The 23714-nt window shown below is 42.7% G+C and overlaps 1 protein-coding gene across 1 annotated transcript in view; it reads left to right on the top strand.

Moving 5' to 3' along the window:
- The window catches only part of LOC120025627 (contactin-associated protein-like 4), a 155183-nt gene that overhangs the window by 94503 nt on the left and 36966 nt on the right, over positions 1–23714 (top strand). Inside the window, exons 11-17 of the mRNA XM_038970173.1 lie at positions 1861–1967; positions 6778–6897; positions 11722–11919; positions 12908–13064; positions 15709–15836; positions 16772–16942; positions 20058–20279. Of these exons, the coding sequence (XP_038826101.1) occupies positions 1861–1967; positions 6778–6897; positions 11722–11919; positions 12908–13064; positions 15709–15836; positions 16772–16942; positions 20058–20279 (1103 nt within the window). The remainder of the gene's footprint in view (positions 1–1860; positions 1968–6777; positions 6898–11721; positions 11920–12907; positions 13065–15708; positions 15837–16771; positions 16943–20057; positions 20280–23714) is intronic.

Here is a 23714-nt window from a genome sequence, read left to right as displayed (position 1 = left end):
TATTTGAGAACATAGCCCAGCAGACAAATCATTACAAACAGGAACCAGCCAAGTAGAAGAGTTACACAAGTCAGAAATAGAGATAAAATTAATCCCTTACCTTTGATGATCTTCATATGGTTGCACTCAGCAGACATTCATTTACTCAATAAATGTTCCTTTTGTTCGATAAAGTCTCTTTATATCCAAAAACCTCAGTTTTGTTCACGTGTTTTCTTCAGTAATCCACAGTCAAAACAGGCAGACAAAAAAATCCAAATTGTATCCGTAAAGTTCATAGAAACATGTCATTGAATTTATATTCAATCCTCAGGTTGTTTTTAGCCTAAATAATCGATAATATTTCAACCGGACAATAACGTTGTCAGTATAAAAGGTAAACAAGAAAAGCACTCTCTCGGTCGTGCGCATGAAAAAGCTCTGTGACACTTTAGGGTCCACTCATTCAGACTGCTCTTACTTCCTCATTTTTCAGAATACAAGCCTGAAACCATTTCTAAAAACGGTTGACATCTAGTGGAAGGCATAGGAACTGCAATTTGAGTCCTAAATCAATGGATACTGTAATGGCATTGAGTAGAAAACTACAAAACAAAACAAAATCCTACTTCCTGAAGGAATTTTTCTCAGGTTTTCGCCTGCCAAATCAGTTCTGTTATACTCACAGACACTATTTTAACAGTTTTGGAAACTTTAGAGTGTTTTCTATCCAGATCTACCAGTTACATGCATATCATATCTTCTGGGCCCGAGAAGCAGGCAGTTTAATTTAGGCATGTTTTTCATCCAAAATTCCGAATGCTGCACCCTACCATAGAGAAGTTAAAATAAAAGTAAAATGTACGCTGACCACGCTGCACCTTGGTCTCCTTCCGACAACGGCCGTGACAAGATGGTTGCTGACAATGGGCCTCTGTACGCCTATGTTGATATTCCATAAAAAATCTGCCGTTTCTAGCTACAATAGTCATTTACAACATTAACAATGTCTACACTGTATTTCTGATCAATTTGATGTTATTTGAATGGACAGACAATGTGCTTTTCTTTCAAAAACAAGTACATTTCTAAGTGACCCCAAACTTTAAAACGGTAGTGTATATGGTAACATAGGCTACGAAAAGGTACGCATCATGAAACACGTACATCTCCACACACGTGGCTTAAAAAAAAAAAGATTATTAGAATGTAATTATAATGGTGCCCATTATTAATTTTCAGAACTGACCCTTTCAAAGGAGAACATTCTCTTCATGTCATGAATGGACATTCTAATAATATCCACCTGCGCTGAACAGTTCTTGAGGATACTTTAGAAAGGTCTAGAGCAGCTCAAGTAAAAGGACATTGAACCGAAAGCTGATGCACTTATCTTAAGGACAGTATTATAAAGAACATACAGACACAGTTATTCCTAGACATTCACAGCACGTCAAACAATGGTTGTATTTAGTCAGATGTGCCTTTCTGAGAAAATAGTTTGCGGTGACCGTACAGCATTTACTGTGATACGGCCTCTGCAGAAGTCAGGGCACTCATGCTCCTTGCACTTTGCGGAGCAGAGCCGAGCTGTTATGAAGGAAGATGCCCCCACCTACCGTCAACCAATCATGTCAATACGGAGCTATACGGAGCCTTCCGCATTGTTACAACATTTGGGAGGCACATGGCGATGCAGTACGGAGCTCGATTTGGCCTCTGCAAGCCTCCAGAGGCTCCGCAATTGCATCCACACCCTCCATAGCAAGCATAAATGGGCTTTTACTCTTGAAAGTGTACTTCAATCCTTGAAAAATATACATGCAGATTTTGGACCTTTTGATAATCTGTGGTGAATAAATATCTATCTTCTCTTTTCAGATGCTCTCCAAGCCATTGTGAACACGGTGGGAGATGCACTCAGTCTTGGAGTACCTTCCATTGCAATTGCTCTAACACAGGCTACAGTGGAGCAACGTGTCACAGCTGTAAGAGGCCTTTTCTGTATCTTCTGTGTTGGTTTTTGTATCTGAAGAATATCTACAGTACATGCCTGCATGTGGCTGTGTGACTAAACGGAACTAAGCAGAAATACTGTCAAGAGGATAATGTGTTTGTTCCGTACACATGCACAGTGAAACAGTCCGTTGAATTCGAGGTCAAACGCCTTATCTGGGATGCAGCAATAGCCTGCAGCAACGCCAGAACCTCTTGACAAAGCCACACCATAGATAAGGAATAGGACAGAGCCTTTACTGATGCTTCTCTCTCCCGCTGCAACCCGGGTCATCATAAATTGTGTGGAAGAAGATTAAAACGTGAAATTAAGCCATTTGTCAGTCAAACATAATCACCTCACCATTTAACACGTTCACACTAGAGTTACGCTGAAAGTGAGGTGGTGGTGGAAATAAAGAAAGGACTTGCAGCGATTGCCTCTGTGTGCATAATTAGATTTGAGCTGAGACCCAGATCAATCACAGGAAGTGTTTCAGGTGAGGAGGAAATAAGACATTTACGAGATTGGAGGTGTCATGTGTGACTAAACTGTTAAAAGGATGTTACTTATTCTGTTCTGTCTAGAGGGGAGGGGTTTTGGATTGTTTCAAATGTGTACGCGCACATCTAATGACTTGCGGGGTACAAAGAAATGTCTGACGGAGACCTTCGAGTCAAAAGGTTGCACAGCAAAACAACAGGAGCATTCATCAGTGTGCGGCACAGGAGTTTGGTGGTGGCACTCACTGGGGAGGATGTGCTCGTGATAATGGTTGGAGCGGAATAGGTGGAATGGTATCAAATACATCAAGCACATGGTTTCCATGTGTTTGATACCATTCCATTCGCTCCGTTCCGGACATTATTATGAGCCGCCCTCCCCTCAGCAGCCTCCTGTGCTGGACGGGTATCTATGCTTTATTTCATGAGGGTCTGTACTATGCCAGGTCAATGTGTTCTAGTTACAGAACAGAAGGGCTTCGTAGTGCTGTTCATGGCGACCCACCACAGGGTGCACATTTTGTTCCTGTCCAGAACTAACAAATCTTATTCAACGAATCACCTCGATTCGTTGATTCAACAATTATCAAGCCCTTGATTAGCTGCAAGTGTGTGTGCTGGGCAAGAACAAAGGATCAACTACGGAACCCAGCTGGTTAGTGTAACAGTGAAAGAGGGGGAAGAGCAACTTCTTTAGTGAAGAAGAACACTCACCTGGATGCATCCCCCTGTTACCATTGTTATTATTATAGCCTTGTATTCATTATTTATCAGTCAGCCAGGCCCACTAGCCATTATCCAGGAGCTATTCAGAATTGTATGGACTGGGATACACAGTGGGTGTGTCTGAAATGGCATCCTATTCCCTATATAGTGCACTTCTTTTGAGCAGGATCCATAGGACTCTGTTCAAAAGTAGTGCGTTATACAAGAAGTAGGGTACCATTATGGACGCAGTCAGAGAAACAGCAACATCTGCAGTGATGGGGCCTGCGTTCCTTAGGGACACCAGCTAGCACCCTTTATTCTGGCATGCAATTGTTTTCTGTGCGTTTTCTTTCAAATAATGACATCAATAATGTAACAACATCCGCAACAACAGAACAGACAGCTGGCACACAAAGCTACTGTAGAGGGTAAAGCAGAGTGGAAAGAGAGATGGCCCAAGATAAAGAGCGCCTTTTGCGGTTCTGTGTCTTTGGCAGCATTGCTGTTTGGCAAACACCAACATGCCTCGGTACAGTAGTGTCTTGGAATATAAAAGTTTGTCTTTGTGTATAAGTGTGTTGTGTTGGCACGCCCAACATGCCTAGGTGTCTTAGATTAGAATATGAAGAAAAATATATATAATAAGGATTTGTGCATGTTATGTATTCTGTAAGTTAGTTATTCATTCACAAATGTGAATGCGTTATGGACTATCATTGGACAGTCCTTGCCACCCAAAAGCCTGAAGTATGTTCCTCAGCTGAAAACTGTGTTGAGGTTTTGATATACAGTCCCAATTTTCCATTTCATGCCAAATCATGTCCAAATCATCCTGAAGTATAAGAAAATGACTGTGTAACTCAACTAGGTTACTTGAAAATGATTTGGACAGCATTCTCATATACAGTTGAAGTCGGAAGTTCACATACACTTAGGTTGGAGTCATTAAAACTTGTTTTTCAACCACTCCACAAATTTCCGAACTATAGTTTTGGCAAGTCGGTTAGGACATCTACTTTGTGCATGACACAAGTCATTTTTCCAACAATTGTTTACAGACAGATTTTTAACTTGTAATTCACTGTTTCACAATTCCAGTGGGTCAGAAGTTTACATACACTAAGTTGACTGTGCCTTTAAACAGCTTGGAAAATTCCCGAAAACTATGTCATGGCTTTAGAAGCTTCTGATAGGCTAATTTACATAATTTGAGTCAATTGGAGGTGTACCTGTGGATGTATTTCAAGGCCTACCTTCAAACTCAGTGCCTCTTTGCTTGACATCATGGGAAAATCAACAGAAATCAGCCAAGACTTCAGAAAACAAATTGTAGACCTCCACAAGTCTGGTTCATCCTTGGGAGCAATTTCCAAACACCTGTAGGTACCACGTTCATCTGTACAAACATTAGTACGCACGTATAAACACCATGGGACCACGCAGTCGTCATACCGCTCAGGAAGGAGACGTGTTCTGTCTCATAGAGATGAACGTACTTTGGTGCGAAAAGTGAATATCAATCCCAGAACAATAGCAAAGGACCTTGTGAAGATGCTGGAGGAAACAGGTACAAAAGTATCTATATCCACAGTAAACCGAGTCCTATATCGACATAACCTGAAAGCCGGCTCAGCAAGGAAGAAGCCACTGCTCCAAAACCGCCATAAAAAAAGCCAGACTACGGTTTGCAACTGCACATGGAGACAAAAATTGTACTTTTTGGAGAAAAGTCCTCTGGTCTGATGAAACAAAAATAGAACTGTTTGGCCATAATGACCATCGTTATGTTTGGAGGAAAAAGGGGGAGGCCTGCAAGCCGAAGAACACCATCCCAACCGTGAAGCATGGGGCTGGCAGGATCATGTTGTGGGGGTGCTTTTCTGCATTAGGGACTGGTGCACTTCACAAAATAGATGTCAGGAAAATGATGTGGATATATTGAAGCAACATCTCAAGACATCAGTCAGGAAGTTAAAGCTTGGTCGCAAATGGGACTTCCAAATGGACATTGACCCCAAGCATACTTCCAAAGTTGTGGCAAAATGGCTTCAGGACAACAAAGTCAAGGTATTGGAGTGGCCATCACAAAGCCCTGACCTCAATCCTGTAGAAGATTTGTGGGCAGAACTGAAAAAGCGTGCGTGAGCAAGAAGGAATGGGCCAACTTATTGTGGGAAGCTTGTGGAAGGCTACCCAAAATGTTTGACCCAAGTTAAACAATATAAAGGCAATGCTACCACATACTAATTGAGTGTATGTAAACTTCTGACCCACTGGGAATGTGATGAAAGAAATTAAAGCTGAAATAAATAATTCTCTCTACAATTATTCTGACATTTCACATTCTTAAAATAAAGTGGTGATCCTAACTGAACTAAGACAGGGAATTTTTACTGGGATTAAATGTCAGGAATTGTGAAAAACTGAGTTGAAATGTATTTGGCTAAGGTGTATGTAAACCTCCGACTTCAACTGTAGGTATTCCTCTTATCTAGGTGGGTGAGGGCAGTGTGAAGTGCAATTGAGATTGCGTTATCTATGGATCTGTTGGGGTGGTACGCAAATTGGAGTGGCTCTAAGGTATCTGGGATGATAGAGTTGATGTGTGCCATAACCAGCCTTTCAAAGCACCTAATGATTACAGATGTGAGTGCTACAGGGCAGTAGTCATTGTGGCATGAAGCCTTAGAATTATTGGGGACAGGAATAATGGTAGTTATCTTAAGTATTAAAGACTGGGACAAGGAGAGGGTGAAAATAACCGTGAATGTGCCTTCCAGCTGATCTGCACATGCTCTGAGAATGCGCCCTGGAATACCATCCAGCCCTGCTGCCGTGCAAGTAGCACCAGTCCTCTGGGTTGGTAGGTGCTCTCACGCACGTTCCGGTGTTGTATTGTCGAAGTGTGCATAAAATATATTGAGTTCGTCTGGAAGAGAGGCATCGTTTGGCTGATTGTGCCTGGGTCTTCCTTTGTATTCCGTAATGGACTGTAGCCCCTGCCACACATGGCGGGCGTCAGGGCCTGTGTAGTATGATTCCACCTTATTCCTATATTGTCCTTTTGCTCGTTGGATGACTCTGAGGTTGTAGTGTGACTTATTGATGCTGTCCTCAGTTGTAGCCTCAGGTTTGTCTGCGATAACCCTGTCCTTTAGTCTAGCGCCAACATCTGTGTTAATCCAGGGCTTTTGATTGGGGAAGCAGCGAACTTTCACTGTGGTGACAACGTCGCTGATGCATTTGCTTATGAAGCCGGTGACAGATGTGGTTAGCCCGACGACGTTATCGGCGGAGTCTCGGAACATATTCCAATCAACCATGCAAAGCATTCCTGTAGCATAATCTCAGATTCTGATGACCATTTCTCAACGGAGCGAGTCACAGGTATTTCCTGTTTGAGCTTCCCCTTGTATACAGTAAGCAGGAGTACCAAGTCATGATCTTATTGGCCGAATAGCGGACAAGGGAGGGCCTTGTATGCTTGCTGTGGGTAGAGTGTGTGTACGCATTTTTGTTAATCATTTCAGTCAGTACTCATTTCAGTTAGGATTTAGCATTAAGTAACCTGAGTAATTGTTTTCTCCTCAGCCGTCTATGAGCAGTCATGTGAAGTGTACAAACACAAGGGCAACACAACAGGGCTGTATTACATAGACGTGGATGGAAGCGGCCTGATCAAGCCACAGCTGATTTATTGCAACATGACTGGTAAGCCACACGCACACTCACAGACACACACACACACCACACACTCCCACAAGGCGTGGGGACCCACGGGCTATATCAACTCAGCAAAAAAAAAACGTCTGTGTAGAGAAACTGTGTTTATTTTCAGCGAACTTAACATGTGTAAGTATTTGTATGAACATAACAAGATTCAACAACTGAGAGATAAACTGAACAGCTTCCACAGACATGTGACTAACAGAAATGGAATAATGTGTCCCTGAACAAAGGGGGGACGAAAATCAAAAGTAACAGTCAGTAGCTGGTGTGACCAGCTGCATTAAGTACTGCAGTGCATCTCCTCCTCATGGACTGCACCAGATTTGCCAGTTCTTGCTGTGAGATGTTACCCCACTCTTCCACCAAGGCACCTGCAAGTTCCCGGACATTTCTGGGGGGAATGGCCCTAGCCCTCACCCTCCGATCCAACAGGTCCCAGACGTGCTCAATGGGATTGAGATCCAGGCTCTTCGCTGGCCATGGCAGCAATGACATTCCTGTCTTGCAGGAAATCATGCACAGAGTGAGCAGTATGGCTGGTGGCATTGTCATGCTGGAGGGTCATGCCAGGATGAGCGTGCAGGAAGGGTATCACATGAGGGAGGAGGATGTCTTCCCTGTAATGCACAGCGTTGAGATTGCCTGCAATGACAACAAGCTCAGTCCGATGATGCTGTGACACACCGACCCAGACCATGACGGACCCTCCACCTCCAAATCAATCACGCTCCAGAGTACAGGCCTCGGTGTAACTGTCATTCCTTCGACGATAAACGCGAATCCAACCATCACCCCTGGTGAGACAAAACCGCGACTCGTCAGTGAAGAGCACTTTTTTTCAGTACTGCCTGGTCCAGCGACGGTGGGTTTGTACCCATGGGCGACGTTGTTGCCGGTGATGTCTGGTGAAGACCTGCCTTACAACAGGCCTACAAGTCCTCAGTCCAGCCTCTCTCAGCCTATTGCGGACAGTCTGAGCACTGATGGAGGGATTGTGTGTTCCTTATGTAACTCGGGCAGTTGTTGTTGCCATCCTGTACCTGTCTCGCAGGTGTGATGTTCGGATGTACCGATCCTGTGCAGGTGTTGTTACACGTGGTCTACCTCTGTGAGGACGATCAGCTGTCCGTCCTGTCTCCCTGTAGCGCTGTCTTAGGCGTCTCACAGTATGAACATTGTAATTTATTGCCCTGGCAACATCTGCAGTCCTCATGCCTCCTTGCAGCATGCCTAAGGCACGTTCACGCAGATGAGCAGGGACCCTGTGGGTATTTCTTTTGGTGTTTTTCAGAGTTAGTAGAAAGGCCTCTTTAGTGTCCTAAGTTTTCATAACTGTGACCTTAATTGCCTACCGTCTGTAAGCTATTCGTTTCTTGACGACCGTTCCGCAGGTGCATGCTATTTAACTGTTTATGGTTCATTGAACAAGCATGGGAAACAGTGTTTAAACCCTTTACAATGAAGATATGTGAAGTTATTTGGATTTTTACAAATTATCTTTGAAAGACGGGGTCCTGAAAAAGGGAAGTTTCTTTATTTGCTGAGTTTATGTACTATATACATATATATATATATATATTATTATAATTTTGGTTTCGGAGATTTGGGGTCCCCCTCGAGGCCCCCCTGTTCCAGATAGCATATAAACATGTTGTGGTGATGTGACTATCATTAATTAATGTGATGACTGCTATTTATCAAATAATTACCTACTATGTTTAATTGATACTCGATTAAATGAATCATGTAACAATTAACTCATTAGGAATTTGGGGCACAACGGGAAAAGTTCTTTAACGAGTTACTATCTCCCGACTTAAACTCTAAAAATATAAAAATATCTCTTACGTCAATAACAGTATATTTTTTATTATCATTAGTCTCATTCTGAACATTGCACAATTCTTGGATATCTACACAAACCCTAACCTAAGTGGTGATGAATCAGAAATACACAAAATGGCTTAATTAAATATTTACTAACTAACTAAATCATCACACAGAATACGTAAACACACAGCATAGGTTATTGATTACATACATAATACAATGAAAACATTTCCCTAGTGGACTAACAAAAGCATGACTGTTTGGTTACACAATGGAAAGGGAGGGGTATGTAAGGAGAGGGGGAGACAAAGAGACTCAACTTATCATACATACACTTAGAAGCTACGCCCATGGGAATATGAATGCTTTGCACATGAACGACCGCTCATTCGGGAAATTAAATGCAATGTATATATTTACTCATAGATGTCTTTGTCGTCTCTCTGTTGAACTCGATGGTTCTATGGGAAGTGGTTTGATGTAAGTCTCTGGTTGTCCACCAGAGGTCACAATTTCCTTCTTAGTTGAAGGCTTCTTTTGTTCTTGAGTGTTCGTTAGAATAGATACTTCAGATGTACCACACGGTGGTGAGAGGGATCTGTCTTCCCTCTCGTCTTTGGTCAAATGTCCGAGACTACTTTACATGCACGGCTGCAGACTGTGAATGTTTGGTCTAATCTTTTTAACCATTTCAACTTCTCTGGGCTCAATAGTTGATTATTTAGGGTACAGCTAGGACCACTTTACACGCCGGCAGCAATCCGGCATGTTTTGGTCTAATGTTAATTTTGTTAGCGAGTCCTTTTAAGCACTCTGGTCTTAGGGGCGTTCCATCACGCCGACACAATGTCTGTGCTCACGTGGGCGTGGTTACCGACTGGGCCCAGGTTTATATGAAAAGCCATCATCTCATTTAGAAGGCTAAAATCACATTGCTATCTTCACAAAGTATTGTCATACTTAATCATATATTTTATACAACATTTAGATGCAAACCTGACAACTAGAATGTGTACACCCTCAGAGATACAGTTATTTAGTTATACCATCCTTAATGATTATGATTTATCACAAAATAACAAACACTTTTACAGGACTGTTCTTTATCCCCACTGACCATTTCCCACATTCTTTATGTTAGAAATATTGTTTCATTATCAACTTTTGGATGTTGGAGTTTTGGTGGCAGTCTCTGTGTAACAAAGGATTTTCACACAAACTTCAGAGCTAATTAAACCACTGGATGATGAGCTACAGTAGGGTTTCCATGCATACATTATGACCACTGCATGACTAGTTAGGGTTTCCCTGCATACATTACCTTTCTCCATACATTAGTACATTGCATACATAACCACTGGCAGCACTGTGACTGTTCTATTAGTTTCTACCATTGCCTAATTTATACAGATGTTGGATCTTAATTTGAGCCAGTTTGCTAGCAGGAAAATAATCCTGCAGCAACAGGACATTTGAATTATTCTGTTGGTTATAATTAATACATTTTTTGTTGGGGTTGATACATACAAATCAAGTCTGGAATTTCAAAGTGGAAATTACAAAATTCTGAAACCTGTTTAAACCTCAAATACACTATATATACAAAATTATGTGGACACCCAATGGGTGTGGCTATTTCAGTAGAAATGTAAATTGGAGCACACAGCCACGCAATCTCCATCAACAAACATTGGCATTAGAATAACCTTACTGAAGAGAAGAACTTGACTTGCCTGCACAGAGCCCTGACCTCAACCCCATCAAACACCTTTGGGATGAATTGGAACGCCGACTGCTAGACTGGCCTAATCGGCCAACATCAGTGCCCGACCACAGTAATGCTAGTGTCTGAATGGAAGCAAGTCCCCGCAGCAATGTTCCAACATCTAGTAGAACGCCTTCCCAGAAGAGTGGAGGCTGTTATAGCAGCAAAGTGGGGTACAACTAAATGGCCACCTACACTGGCGTATGGTACTGGCTTATTGCCAGCCAGTGGTACTTTAGCTATCTCTCTCACTGATGGAAACAGACCGACATGTTTAGGGTGCAGTTGATGGCTCTCAGTAAGTAACTGAGCTGTGAGCTGTAGCTTCAGGGGGTGTGTGCCTGCCTTCCCTACAGGACACCTACACCAGGTGTTACAGGAAGGCCAAAAAGATCATCAGGGACCCCAGTCACCCAACTCATGCTCTGTTCTCCTCGTTTCAATCACTGAGACGCGGGCAGTACAGGAGCATCATGGCAAAAACTTGAAGACTGGCCAATAGTTTCTACCCTCAGACCATCAGGTTACTGAATAGCCACGCTACTCCACCGAGTGAAAACGTTTGGGAACCCCTGACTTACCTTACCTGCTGCTCCTCCTAGGGACATCCCCCCCCCCCCCCCCACAGACTTTTACTCTGCCCCCACCCCAACAACATTAATCACTGATGCGGGTGTCAATATGTATAGTTTTGATTTAAAAAAAATATTTGTTATTGTTTTTATTTCACTTGGTCCCCACACCCCCTCAATGGTCATGCTGCTCCCCCTATGGTAATTCCCCCACACCCCCTCAACAGTCTTTAATCTGCCTCCACCCCAATGGACATTTATTTATTCATCACTGCTACAGTTGTTATGATGTACGTATATAGGGCTATTTCTATTTCTATTGTTGTTTACTATTCGTATTTTCATTATTTTATTTCACTTAGTCCTGCATGTACCCTGCAATCACACCTGCAACCACTTACATGTGACTATTAAACACTCTGAAACTGGATCTGAATCTCTGGGTGGGATCCCAGATCATCTGACAGGATTCCAATCCTTCAGGGCTGGCACCAGCAGCTATCGGAATCATCTCATCTTCCCACCCACCCCATCCCTATTTTTCCGAGTGTCTTTGTTATCATTAACATTTGCATAATGATGTAAAATGATCTTCGGGGTTCCCTCCATTTCTCTGTCTCTCTCTCTATTCTCCTCCAGATAAAACTTGGATGGTGATCCAACACAATAACACGGAGCTAACCAAATTAAAGGCCTCCTCTGGGATAAATCAGCATTTAGCCTATTTTAACTATTCGGCCGATGCGGAACAGCTCGGGGCCATAATTACCCAGGCAGAGCACTGCGAGCAGGAAGTCTTCTACCACTGTAGAAAGTCACGCCTCTTAAACACACCAGGTAAGCCCTTTTATTAACAGTATTGATCCCAGCCAGCCATAAAGGTCAGGATGATTAAAAAGCTGCTCACTCGGTCGGCTGTGAGTCACTGCATGCGTCCCAAATGGCTCCCTATTCCTTATTTCCCTATCAGGGCCCATAGGTCTCTGGCCAAAAGTACTGCACTATATAGGAAATAGGGTGCCATTTGGGAGACACCCTGTGAGAGGGAGTGCTGCACGCCACACGCAGAGCTTAAGCAGACGTCACAATTTGATTATTATGCTCTTTGTTGCAAACTAATCTAGGTTTGGAGGGGAGATCGATTATCTTTGAGTAATGTATGTAGGCCGAACACCGTTGTGTTGTGATCGAATATTCACAATTTCTGGAAATGTTACATGTTCATGCACTGAGTGAGTTAGCTTTTAAGTGTGTTTTTTTTGGGGGGGGGGGGGTGTGTCGTTGGTGTTTGCCATGTGGTATTCATTTGTAGTTTTGTCAACCTTGTAATTACTATTTTAGACCTGCAAATGAACATGAAACAAGGCAACGCACAGCTTCACAGAGTAATTGCTGTCCATTAGCTGTCTCGTTACTGTAGAGGCTGACTGAGAGAAGAGGAAAACAATGTCAAAGCTAAATAAATCATGCTGGAAAATGTCAAATGAAGAATAATGAGGGGAGCGTGATCAGACAAGTGTTGGAAGCACTTTGGAGTCTATACTGCTTTTTTGTGGAGGTCCGAAACTGGTGACTTAACCATTCTCTATAAAACACTCTCGCTCCCCTCTTGTTCCTCTTGTCTTTTTGTGGAAAGTGTAAATGTTATATATCATCAGTGTTGCCATTGCAAATAGCACATATTGGTCTCTAGGTAAAACACATCTTGTCCGATCTGTTTAGAAGACATTTGCAATACCTCGAGCTTAATGTTTTTACATTAGAGCCCAAAGAGTTTTGGAGTCTGTAGGGTTTTTGAATAAGTGTGTGTGTGTGTGTGTCTCAGATGGATCTCCGTTCACTTGGTGGGTGGGACGTACAGACGAGCCCCAAACGTACTGGGGCGGGGCGATACCAGGGAGCCAGCAGTGTGGCTGCGGTCTTCAGGGTAACTGCATCGACTCAGACCACTACTGCAATTGTGACGCTGACCGCAAAGAATGGTACAACACCATCACCAATACGACTCTCATTCTCTATATTTTTCCCTTGTTCCTTCGCTCTCTCTCTTTTTTCCTCGTTCTTTCCCTCTCTTCTTCTCTCTCGCTCACTTTGCTTATTTCTTCCTCCTCTTCTGAATGGCAATCACCACTACTCTTCCGCTCCTTTACCCCATCCTTTCCTATGTATTTTCCTCCCTTACCCTCTTTCCTATGTATTTTCCTCCCTTACCCTCTTTCCTATGTATTTTCCTCCCTTACCCTCTTTCCTATGTACTGTTTGGTTCCCTGCCCAAACAGGCTGTAGTATACCATGCAGTTATACTCTATATGAACTCTACTGACTGAGATTCACCATTCAATATTTAATCTTATTTAGAAAGGGCCTTGTTCTCTCACCGGCATTTATATTTTTAGATATCATTTGTATAGCCCCCGCAACAGTGTTATAAGCCTGCAAGAACTTAAACAGCATCTGAAAGTAAAATTAAACATAATCTGGATGATGGTTGTTAGTATTTGCACAATTTCCTTTTCTATTTCCTATTCTAAAGTTGTTATGGACTGCAGACATGGGTTAAAATCAGTGGAGGCTGGTGAGGGGAGGACGGCTCATAATAATGGCTGGAACGAAGCAAATGGAATGGCATCAAACACATGGAAACCATGTATTTGACACCATTTCACTCTTTCCGCTCCAGCCATTACCACAAGCCCGTCCTCCCCAATTAAGGTGCCACCAACCTCTTGTAGTTCAAATAATTCTTTGTTTTCTTTCAAATACTTTGAGTGCTTGATTGAGCCTGCCTGGTGGTGCCAGATGTGCAAGGTTTGCACTTCTGGGACTATTTCATTGGTTCCATTAAACCAGGTCAATCAGTTGCATCTAAAGTATACTAAAAAAAATATAAACGCAACGTGAAGTATTGGTCTCATGTTTCATGACGTGAAATAAAAGATGCCACAAATGTTCCATACACACAAAAAGCTTCATTCTCTCAAATATTGTGCATATTTTCTAGGTGTGGCATATCAAGAAGCTGATTAAACATCATGATCATTACAAAGGTGCACCTTGTGTTGGGGACAATAAAAGGCCTCTCTAAAATGTGCAGTTTTGTCACACAACACAATGCCACATGTGTCTGCAGTTTTGAGTGAGCATGCAATTGGCATGCTGACTACAGGAATGTTTACCAGAGCTGTTGCCCAAGAATTGAACGTTCATTTCTCTATCATAAGCCGCCTCTAATGTCGTTTTAGAGAATTTGTCAGTGTAACCACGCCAGCCCAGGACCTCCCTATCCGGCTTCTTCACCGGCTGGATGGTCTGAGACAAGGCACCCGGACAGCTGACTACACTGTGGGTTTGCACAACCAAAACATTTCTGCACAAACTGTCAGAAACCATCTCAGGGAAGCTTATCTGCATGCTCGTCATCCTTACTAGGGTCAAGACCTGACTGCAGTTCGGCGTCGTAACCGATTTCAGTAGACAAATGCTCAACTTCGATGGCCACTGGCACATTGGAGAAGTGTGCTCTTCATGTATGAATCCCGGTTTCAACTATACCAGGCAGATGGCAGACAGTGTGTATGGCGTCGTCTGGGCGAGCGGTTTGCTGATGTCAACGTTGTGAACAGATTGCCCCATGGTGGCGGTGGGGTTATGGTATGGGCATGCATAAGCTACGGACAACGAACACAAATGCATTTTATCGATGGCAATTTGAATGCACAGAGATACAAGATCTTGAAGACCATTGTTGTGCCATTCATCCACCGCCATCACCTCATGTTTCAGAATGATAATGCACAGCCCTATGTCGCAAGGATCTGTACACAATTCCTGGAAGCTGAAAATTTACCAGTTCTTCGATGGCCTGTATGCTCACCAGACGTCACCCATTGAGCTTGTTTGGAATGCTCTGAATCGACATGTACGACAGTGTGTTCCAGTTCCAGCCAATATCCAGCAACTTCGCACAGCCATTGAAGAGGAGGCACAGGCAACAGTCAACAGCCTGATCAACTCTATGCGAGGAGATGTGTCGCACTGCATGAGGCAAATCGTGGTCACACCAGATATTGACTGGTATTCTGATCCACGCCCCTACTTTTTTTTTTAAAGGTATCTGTATTCCCAGTCATGTGAAATCCATAGATTACAGCCTAATTTATTTATTTCAATTGACTGATTTCTTTATATGAACTGTAAAATCTTTGAAATTGTTGCATTTTGTGTTGATATTTTTGTTCAGTGTATTTAAAAGATACGAGATACAAGTACTATTTGAACACAGGTCTGACGGACCAACATTTTTTTTTTTACGTTGTACGTTGTTACTGTTGTTGTAAGGCATCCCTCCTCTCTTATTTCGCAAGTTTACGTTTATTATGCTGGAGGGTGAACTAAGCGATTTTCCCTTAGATAGGCCAGCTGCAAAGTCAAAATTGCCTATACTGTAAAAACTCAGGAAAACAAAAATTTGGTTAGTGTTAGGCATTAGGGTTAGCAGTGTGGTTAAGGTTATGGTTAGGTTTAAAATCAGACTTTATGACTTTGTGGTTGTGCCAGCTAGTGACCACTCTACCTGCGGAACAAGATTGATGATGAAAAACGCAAACCTGCTCTGATTTCCAACAGGGCTGCTGACTCTGGCCTGCTCATCCATAAGGAGAATCTACCAGTCAGATGGGTGGTGGTGGGGGATATACAGAGACCTGAATCAGAGGCAGCCTATAGAGTCAGCCCACTTAGATGTCATGGCGACAGTAAGTACCAAGTGATAAAATAATAAAGATAGAGTGTGTGACTATCTATACTCCCAATTATCTATTGGATAGCACAAACATTGTGGCACACAGTGCCTTACTGTGTGTGGGTTAGATAGTAAGTATAATTTCAATCAGTCATTTTACTGTATCAGTCTATTATTTACTCTGTTGCTGACCCTCCCCAGATACATTGACTGGGTCATACTGAATACTGTATGCTTGCTTTTGATATGTCAGTCTATCTGTCCATTATGTCCTATATGGAAATGGAGTATGTGCAGTACACACAGGCTGTGACTCAAACAAATGCAGATAAACGACCTGCGCACAGCAATAGACGACCAGCTGCTTTACTGAGTACTCAGCTCAGTCATTCGTTCCACACCTGTTTGATGGCAATGCGGCGTTCTCTTCCTCTCGCACTCTGGTTATGCACGTAATCTAATTATGTGTAGGGAAATACCACATTAGCAGAATTGTTACAAAAACAATAATGTTCTCTCTTTTATGTTGTTATGCTGATGGCAGTAGGTAGTCGTTGTTGTTAATCACACAATAATGAAATAATCCCCATCTCTTTGTGATTCCTAATTGCAGCCTTGGTTACCTACAAATATTACTCTTAGTAAAGTAGACATAAATGGGGAAAACGATGGTGGAATATTATTAAGACTAATTAGTAGAAACGGTTGGCTTGTTTATGTGCCTGACAGTCTCAATGGATCATTATAATGGACTGAGTTGGGGACAGTTTACTCTTATTTCATTCTCAGTCTATTTAGACCCGTTTTTACAATTAGCAACCTTTTGCTCAAGGATTGGTACATACAATATGTGCAACAGCATAGAAGGCAAAAAACTCATAACTGTATAAAAGTATAAACAGTATAAATTGTAATTAATATGTATTATTTGCCTCGTTTTTTTTTTAGAGAACTTCTGGAACGCAGCGTTCTTCAACAAAGAGACGTCGTACCTGCACTTCCCCACGTTCCACGGAGAGCTGAGTGCAGACATCTCCTTCCTGTTCAAAACCACCGCCTCTTCAGGGGTCTTCCTGGAAAACCTGGGCATTAAAGACTTCATACGGGTTGAACTCAGCTGTAAGTAAAGTGGATGATAGCACTGTGGAGAGAATGCTTGACTCTATGGTTCATGATCAAGTGTTTCGGTGCGGGGTTCAAAAGGCATATAGACCGGGAAAGGAAAAGCTGCACTCACTAAAATTCACTGAACTTCTGTGGAGAGACCTGACCATGGCATTCATCTTGAAAGTAATAGGTCCTGAATTTGGCTTACAATTGCTTGAGTGCAATACACATCTTCCAAAGGTGTTAGGCACAAGTTAGCTTGAATGCAATAAGGCCTTAACATCTTGGAATGGTGTTAGCTTGATTTAGTTTGAATGCAATGCACATCCTCTTCGACCATGATGTTAGAAAATGATTAAGCTTGAATGCAATACACATCTCCGAATATTCTTACAATATTATTTGGCTTGAATGCAGCACATCATCTTTCTCCATGGCATTGAACATGATTTGGCTTATTAGGGCAGCTCATTGTCAGAGATATTTGCAGTTGCAGAGATTGTAAAGCTCTAATACTCTGAACGGTGCTTTTTAAAGATAAAATATTGGTCTATTTGTAAAGCAGCGGTAAAGCGTGAAACTCCTTTTCTGAGACGACATATGATAGAGAGAGTCTGTGGCGCTACACAGACATCATGAGCATACTCTCCTTGGGGAAATTATGGGACTGCCATTGTTAAAGCGAAACACAGACTTTGGCGCTGATATACTTAATTTATGTTGACTCCTGTTTAGATAGAACTGCATTATTATGGGTCCGGAGTAAGAAGTTTTGTCTCTAAATTATGGTCTGGCGCTGTGACTGTTATTGTTTCATATGCCTTCTCCTGGTCCCATGACAACTAATCCACACTCTGGTAGAATCCCCATGAGCCTTTGAGATTGGAGGATGCCGACTTAGGAGGGAAGAAGCCTTTTCTATTCTGTATTGTCAGGACTGATTTTTTGGGACATCTGTAGCAGAATGTTAACATTGTTGTCGCGGTGCTAGATGTTATTGTCTATAGAGACAATAGCCAGGGGTGATGGATGGGAGGCCTGCATAGAGAGACCTTCCAGGGTGTAGGGGTATGTTCGTGCTGTAATGACCCATTCTTCAGATGTAGGATCTTAATTTGAGCCAGTTTTCTACAGCAGAATAATTATCCCGCAGAAAATGTGAATTATTATGTGGATTATAATGAATGTGGATTATTGATACATTTTCATAAGTGAAAATCAAGCCTGAAATTTCAATATGGGAATTAAACTTCAGAAGCCTTTTTAAACCTCAAATACACTACAAGTTTAACATTTCCTGCATTGCATGATTGTTTTCCTGCGACAGGGTGATCAAATTACGATCCTATATCTGTACACATCACTGACTTCACAGAGCTTGATTAAAGCCCCTGAATCCCACTATACTGAATTACTGGGGACACGGCATGACATGTACCTATTGTACAGAGAGACGTGTCTATTGTTGTGAGGTCACAGCCATACCATGTTATCGATTGAGCATCCATGTAGACTAGTAAAGGTTGCACAGCTGACTCTTCAGGCTTAATCAAAGTATATCCTATGGAAATAGAACAATTTATATATATATATACATTCACCCCCTAATTTATTGAACTGTGCATGTGGATGCTGTTTTTAACCTTACCGTTGCCATCACATTCCCTCAGACAAGGTGTGTGCTTGTGGGTGCGTTGGCATTGGTGTGTATGTGTGTGTGTGTCATCTTAAGAGGCAGAAAGGGAAGCTAGCTGTGCAGTGAATACTAAAGAGATCAGAATAGATGATTAGCTTTTTCACAGAGTCTTTGTCGCCGCCATGCAGACCAGGGAAGTGTTTGATGACAAACTCTGGCCCTGGCCTCAGCTTCCTATGCACAGTGGTGTGTGTGTGCGTGTGTGTGTGTGTGTGTGTGTGTGTGTGTGTGTGTGTGTGTGCGTGTGCGTGTTTGTGTGCTGCCCTGAGCTCTTCCAAAATCCTATTCATTAACATGATCCATTCAGATAAGATCCCATCATCCTACAGATGGGCAGGCAGGAGGAGCATCAATTACACAGCCCTGTATGAACATATGCGCTGAATGAATGAAAAATGCCTGACAAATGTTTTCAAGGGGGGAAAAAGACAGACAGCTACTGCATAGTGGAGCCAACTGCCAGGTCAGCAATGGATGTTTTTGTTGTAAATTATGATTTGGATGTGCGTGTTGTACACAACATCAGGAGCACCTGCTCTTTCCATGACTGACCAGGTGAATCCAGGTGAAAGCTATGATCCCTTATTGTTGTCACGTGAAATCCACTTCAATCAGTGTAGATGAAGGGGAGGAGACAGGTGAAAGAATGATTTTTAAGCCTTGAGACAATTGACACATGGATGACTTTGTGTGACTTTGAACGGGGTATGATAGTAGGTGCCAGACGCACCGGTTTAAGTGTGTCAAGAACTGCAACGCTGCTGGGCATTTTACGCTCAATAGTTTTCGGTGTGTATCAAGAATGGTCCACTACCCAAAGAACATCCAACCATCTTGAGACAACTGTGGGAATTATTGGAGTCAACATGGGTCATTATCCCTGTGGAATGCTTTCGACACCTTGTAGTCTATGCTCCGATGAATTGAGGCTGTTCTGAGGACATGTTCCTAATGTTTTGTACACTCAGTGTATGCATGTGATGATAGATCTCGGGGAGAGTAGAACTGGAAGACAATGTTGTCAGGCCACTTTGTACTGGTATTGGCATGACAACACCTCATATTTCTTTATTCTGTTGATACTCAAGGTCAAAGCAACCACCACATTCAATCAACAACGCTTCACAGAAAAAATGAAATAAAAGAAAGTCATATGATCTTGTCTGAGCAGTGAAAGTTATGTTGTCAGGTTTCCCTCGCAGGGGCCAGATGAGGATTTTTATAGACATCGGAAATAAAATGTCTGGGAAAATATCGAGATGTCCAGGGGTTTTAGTTTTGGTGTCATTTGATAGTTATTTGGCTGTAAAAAGCTCTGCTGCTACTCTCTGCTAGTGGGATATTTAACCACCCATCCAAATGCTACTCATCTGGTGTGTCTGACCATCTCTCCTTCTCTCCCCCATCCTCCTCTCTCCCTCCCTCCCACAGCTTCGATGGAGGTCGTCTTCTCGTTTGATGTGGGCAATGGCCCCTTTGAGGTGCGTGTGGAGACGGGCGGCATGGCGCTAAACGACGACAGGTGGCACCGCGTTCGAGCGGAGCGGAACGTGAAAGAGGCTTCACTGTGTGTGGACGCTTTCCCGTGCGCCACACAGAAGGCCCCCGCCGACGGTCACATCCATCTGCAACTCAACAGCCAATTATTTGTAGGTAGGAAAACCCAGCTGCTTCAGACTGCTACTTCTCCCTCATTAGAGGAATGGAAAAACACCAGACCTGGGTTGAAATGCTATTCAAAATGTTTCAAATACTTTGAGTGTTTGCTCTTGCCTAATCTCTCGTGGACAGACTATGTAAACAGAAATGGTACTGTAGATCTGTCATGATACAATGGAATGCGTGAGATAACGAGCAGCATTTGTTCCAGTGCTTTGGACAAATCACGATTTCGCAGATGTTAGTATCTTTGAATTCCGGAAGGGGAAGGGACATTTGGCACATAGACTTACCCGTAATTTGAAAAAATAGAGAGGGTGAAGCTCTTCGTCCCGGTTCAGATCCTCGTTCTCTCTGTTCTCTTAACATGTATGGATCCAGAACTTAACCAAGATTATCTTTAGCCTGCCCTGGGAGTGCCAGATAGGTGGGGTTTACAGTTTTGAGGCTATTCTATTGGTCCATTAAACCAGGCAAGCTAAATCAAGCACATACAGTGCATTCGGAAACTATTCAGACCCCCTCACTTTTCCCACATTTTGTTACAGCTTTATTCAAAAATGAAATTGTTTTTTCCCCCTCATCAATCTACACACAGTACCCCATAATGACAAAGCAAAAACTGTTTATTTTTTATTTTTGCAAATTTATAAAAATGATTCAGACCCTTTACTCAGTATTTTGTTGAAGCACCTTTACGATTACAGCCTTGAGACTTCTTGGGTATGACGCTACAAGCTTGGCACAACTGTATTTGGGGAGTTTCTTACATTCTTCTCTGCAGATCCTCTCAAGCTCTGTCAGGTTGAATGGGGAGTGTCTTTCCAGAGATGTTCGATCAGGTTCAAGTCCGGGCCCTGGCTGGGCCACTCAAGGACATTCAGAGACATGTCCCGAAGCCACTCCTGCGTTGTCTTGGTTGTGTGCTTAGGGTCGTTGTCCTTTTGGAAGTTGAGGTGAGTCTGAGGTCCTGAGCGCTCTGGAGCATGTTTTCATCAAGGATCACTCTGTACTTTGCTCCGTTCATCTTTTCCTCGATCCTGACTAGTCTCCCAGTCCCTGTTGCTGAAAAACATCCCCACAGCATGATGCTGCCACCACCATGCTTCACCGTAGGGATGGTGCCAGGTTTACTCCAGACGTGACGCTTGGCATTCAGGCCAAGGTGTTAAATCTTGTTTTCATCACACCAGAGAATCTTGTTTCTCATGGTCTGAGAGTCCTTTAGGTGCCTTTTGGCAAACTCCAAGCGGGCTATCATGTGCTTTTTATGGAGGAGTGGCTTCTGTCTGGCCACTCTACCACAGACGCCTGATTGGTGGAGTTCTGCAGAGATGGTTGTCCTTTTGGAAGGTTCTTCCATCTCCACAGAGGAACTCTGGAATTGTGTCAGAGAGACCATCGGTTCTTGGTCACCTCCCTGTCTTGGTGGTTCCAAACTTCTTCCATTTAAGAATGATAGAAGCCACTGAATTCTTGGGGACCTTCAAGAGCCCGGACCTTTCTTGCCCATTCACCCTCTGAATGGCACACATTTAAAAATCCTTCTCTGACGTGTCTCCGCTCCTCCCCTTCATCTACACTGATTGAAGTGTATTTACAAGAGACATCAATAAGGAATCATAGCTTTCACCTGGATTCACCTGGTCAGTCTATGTAATGGAGAGAGCAGGTGTTCATAATGTTTTGTACACTCAGTGTAAATGCCTCAGTCAGAGCTACTAGCCTTTCCACATCCACCAGCCTTACCCAGACTTAGAATCAAAGGGAGGGGGACGTCAGTCATCTGTAAGCCGATGGATTAACGTCTACTTTATCAGTCTCCCAAATGGCACCCTATTCCCTAGAGTGTACCCATTAGCCTTGGTCAAAATAAGTGCACTACATAGGGAATAGGGTGTCATTTGGGACACAAACTTTGATTTGGGGCACCATGTGATTCTGTTTGCTCTGCCAGTGGTGAACAGACTCTGAATCCATAGCTTCCAAATATAAATAACGGTAATTCCAGATTAATTTGGTGTGTGAAATATTGTGCAATTTCTCTCCTTTTTCGAGTTTTTTAGTACTGTACAGCATAGTTCATATGTGAAGTAAGTACTTAGGAGAAGAAGGCCAAGCTTCTAATAGTAAGATGCAGTGGATTTTTTAAAATTTATTTTACCTTTATTTAACTAGGCAAGTCAGTTAAGAACAAATTCTTATTTACAATGATGGCCTAGGAACTGCTTTGTTCCAGGGCAGAACGACAGATTTTTACCTTGTCAGCTCGGGGGTTAGAACTAGAAACCTTTCAGTTACTGGCCCAATGCTCTAACCACTAGGTTACCTGCCACCTATCGAGCAGCCTCCATCACATGATTGGCAAAATGCCATTCCTCTGTGGTTTCCTATTCGATGTGCAGGTGCTGAGCCGACTGTTTCCTGAACAATAATCACATTCAATAAATAACCATGAATCACGCTACTGATGGGCTTTGGATCATGCGGTTCTACAGTAGGAGAGTGTGTGTGTCTGTGTGTGTGTGTGTGTGTGTGTGTGTGTGTGTGTGTGTGTGTGTGTGTGTGTGTGCGTAACCCCTCCAATTAGTTTATGCATCATTTTTTACACGAAACGTTATCAGATCTTCAACCAAAACCTAATTTTAGATAAAGGGAACCTGAGTGAACAAATAACACGTGGTACTTATTTCATTTATTTAATGAACAAAGTTATGCAATGCCCCTGTGTAAAAAGGTCCCCCTTACACTCGATAACTGGTTGTGCCATCTTTAGCTGTTATGACTACAACCAAATGCTTCCTGTAGTTGGCGGTGCCAGAGAAAGGTCCTAAAAATTGTCAACGACTTCAGCCACCCAAGTCATAGACTGTTCTCGGCAAAATGACACTTGACTAACTTGACTTGACTAACCTCAACTAGAAACAATAATGTGTAGACTATCACATCAGAAGCTCTATTTTCCCAAAATGCTCCTGAATAACTTCTACCCCTTCGAAGACTGTTGAACAGTTTATCAAATTGCTAGCTGGACTATTTTCGTTGACCCATTTTTTTTGTTGCACAGACTCTGCATACTCACTGGACTCTACCAACACACATACTACACTGACTCTCCAACACACACACACACACACACACACACACACACACACACACACACACACACACACACACACACACACACACACACACACACACACACACAACCAGTCAGTTGGACACACCTACTCATTCAAGGGATTTTCTTTATTTACTCTTTTCTACATGGTAGAATAATAGTGAAGACATCAAACCTATAAAATAACACATATGGAATCATGTAGTAACCAAAAAAGTGTTAAACAAATCAAAATATATGTGAGATTCTTCAAAGTAGCCACCCTTTGCCTTGATGACAGCTTTACACTATCAGGTTTCAGGTATGAC

The sequence above is a fragment of the Salvelinus namaycush genome, chromosome 31 (assembly GCF_016432855.1).
Source record: "Salvelinus namaycush isolate Seneca chromosome 31, SaNama_1.0, whole genome shotgun sequence".
NCBI lineage: Eukaryota > Metazoa > Chordata > Actinopteri > Salmoniformes > Salmonidae > Salvelinus > Salvelinus namaycush.
The sequence above is the reverse complement of the archived record's forward strand: the minus strand, read 5'-3'. Positions and strand labels throughout refer to the sequence as shown.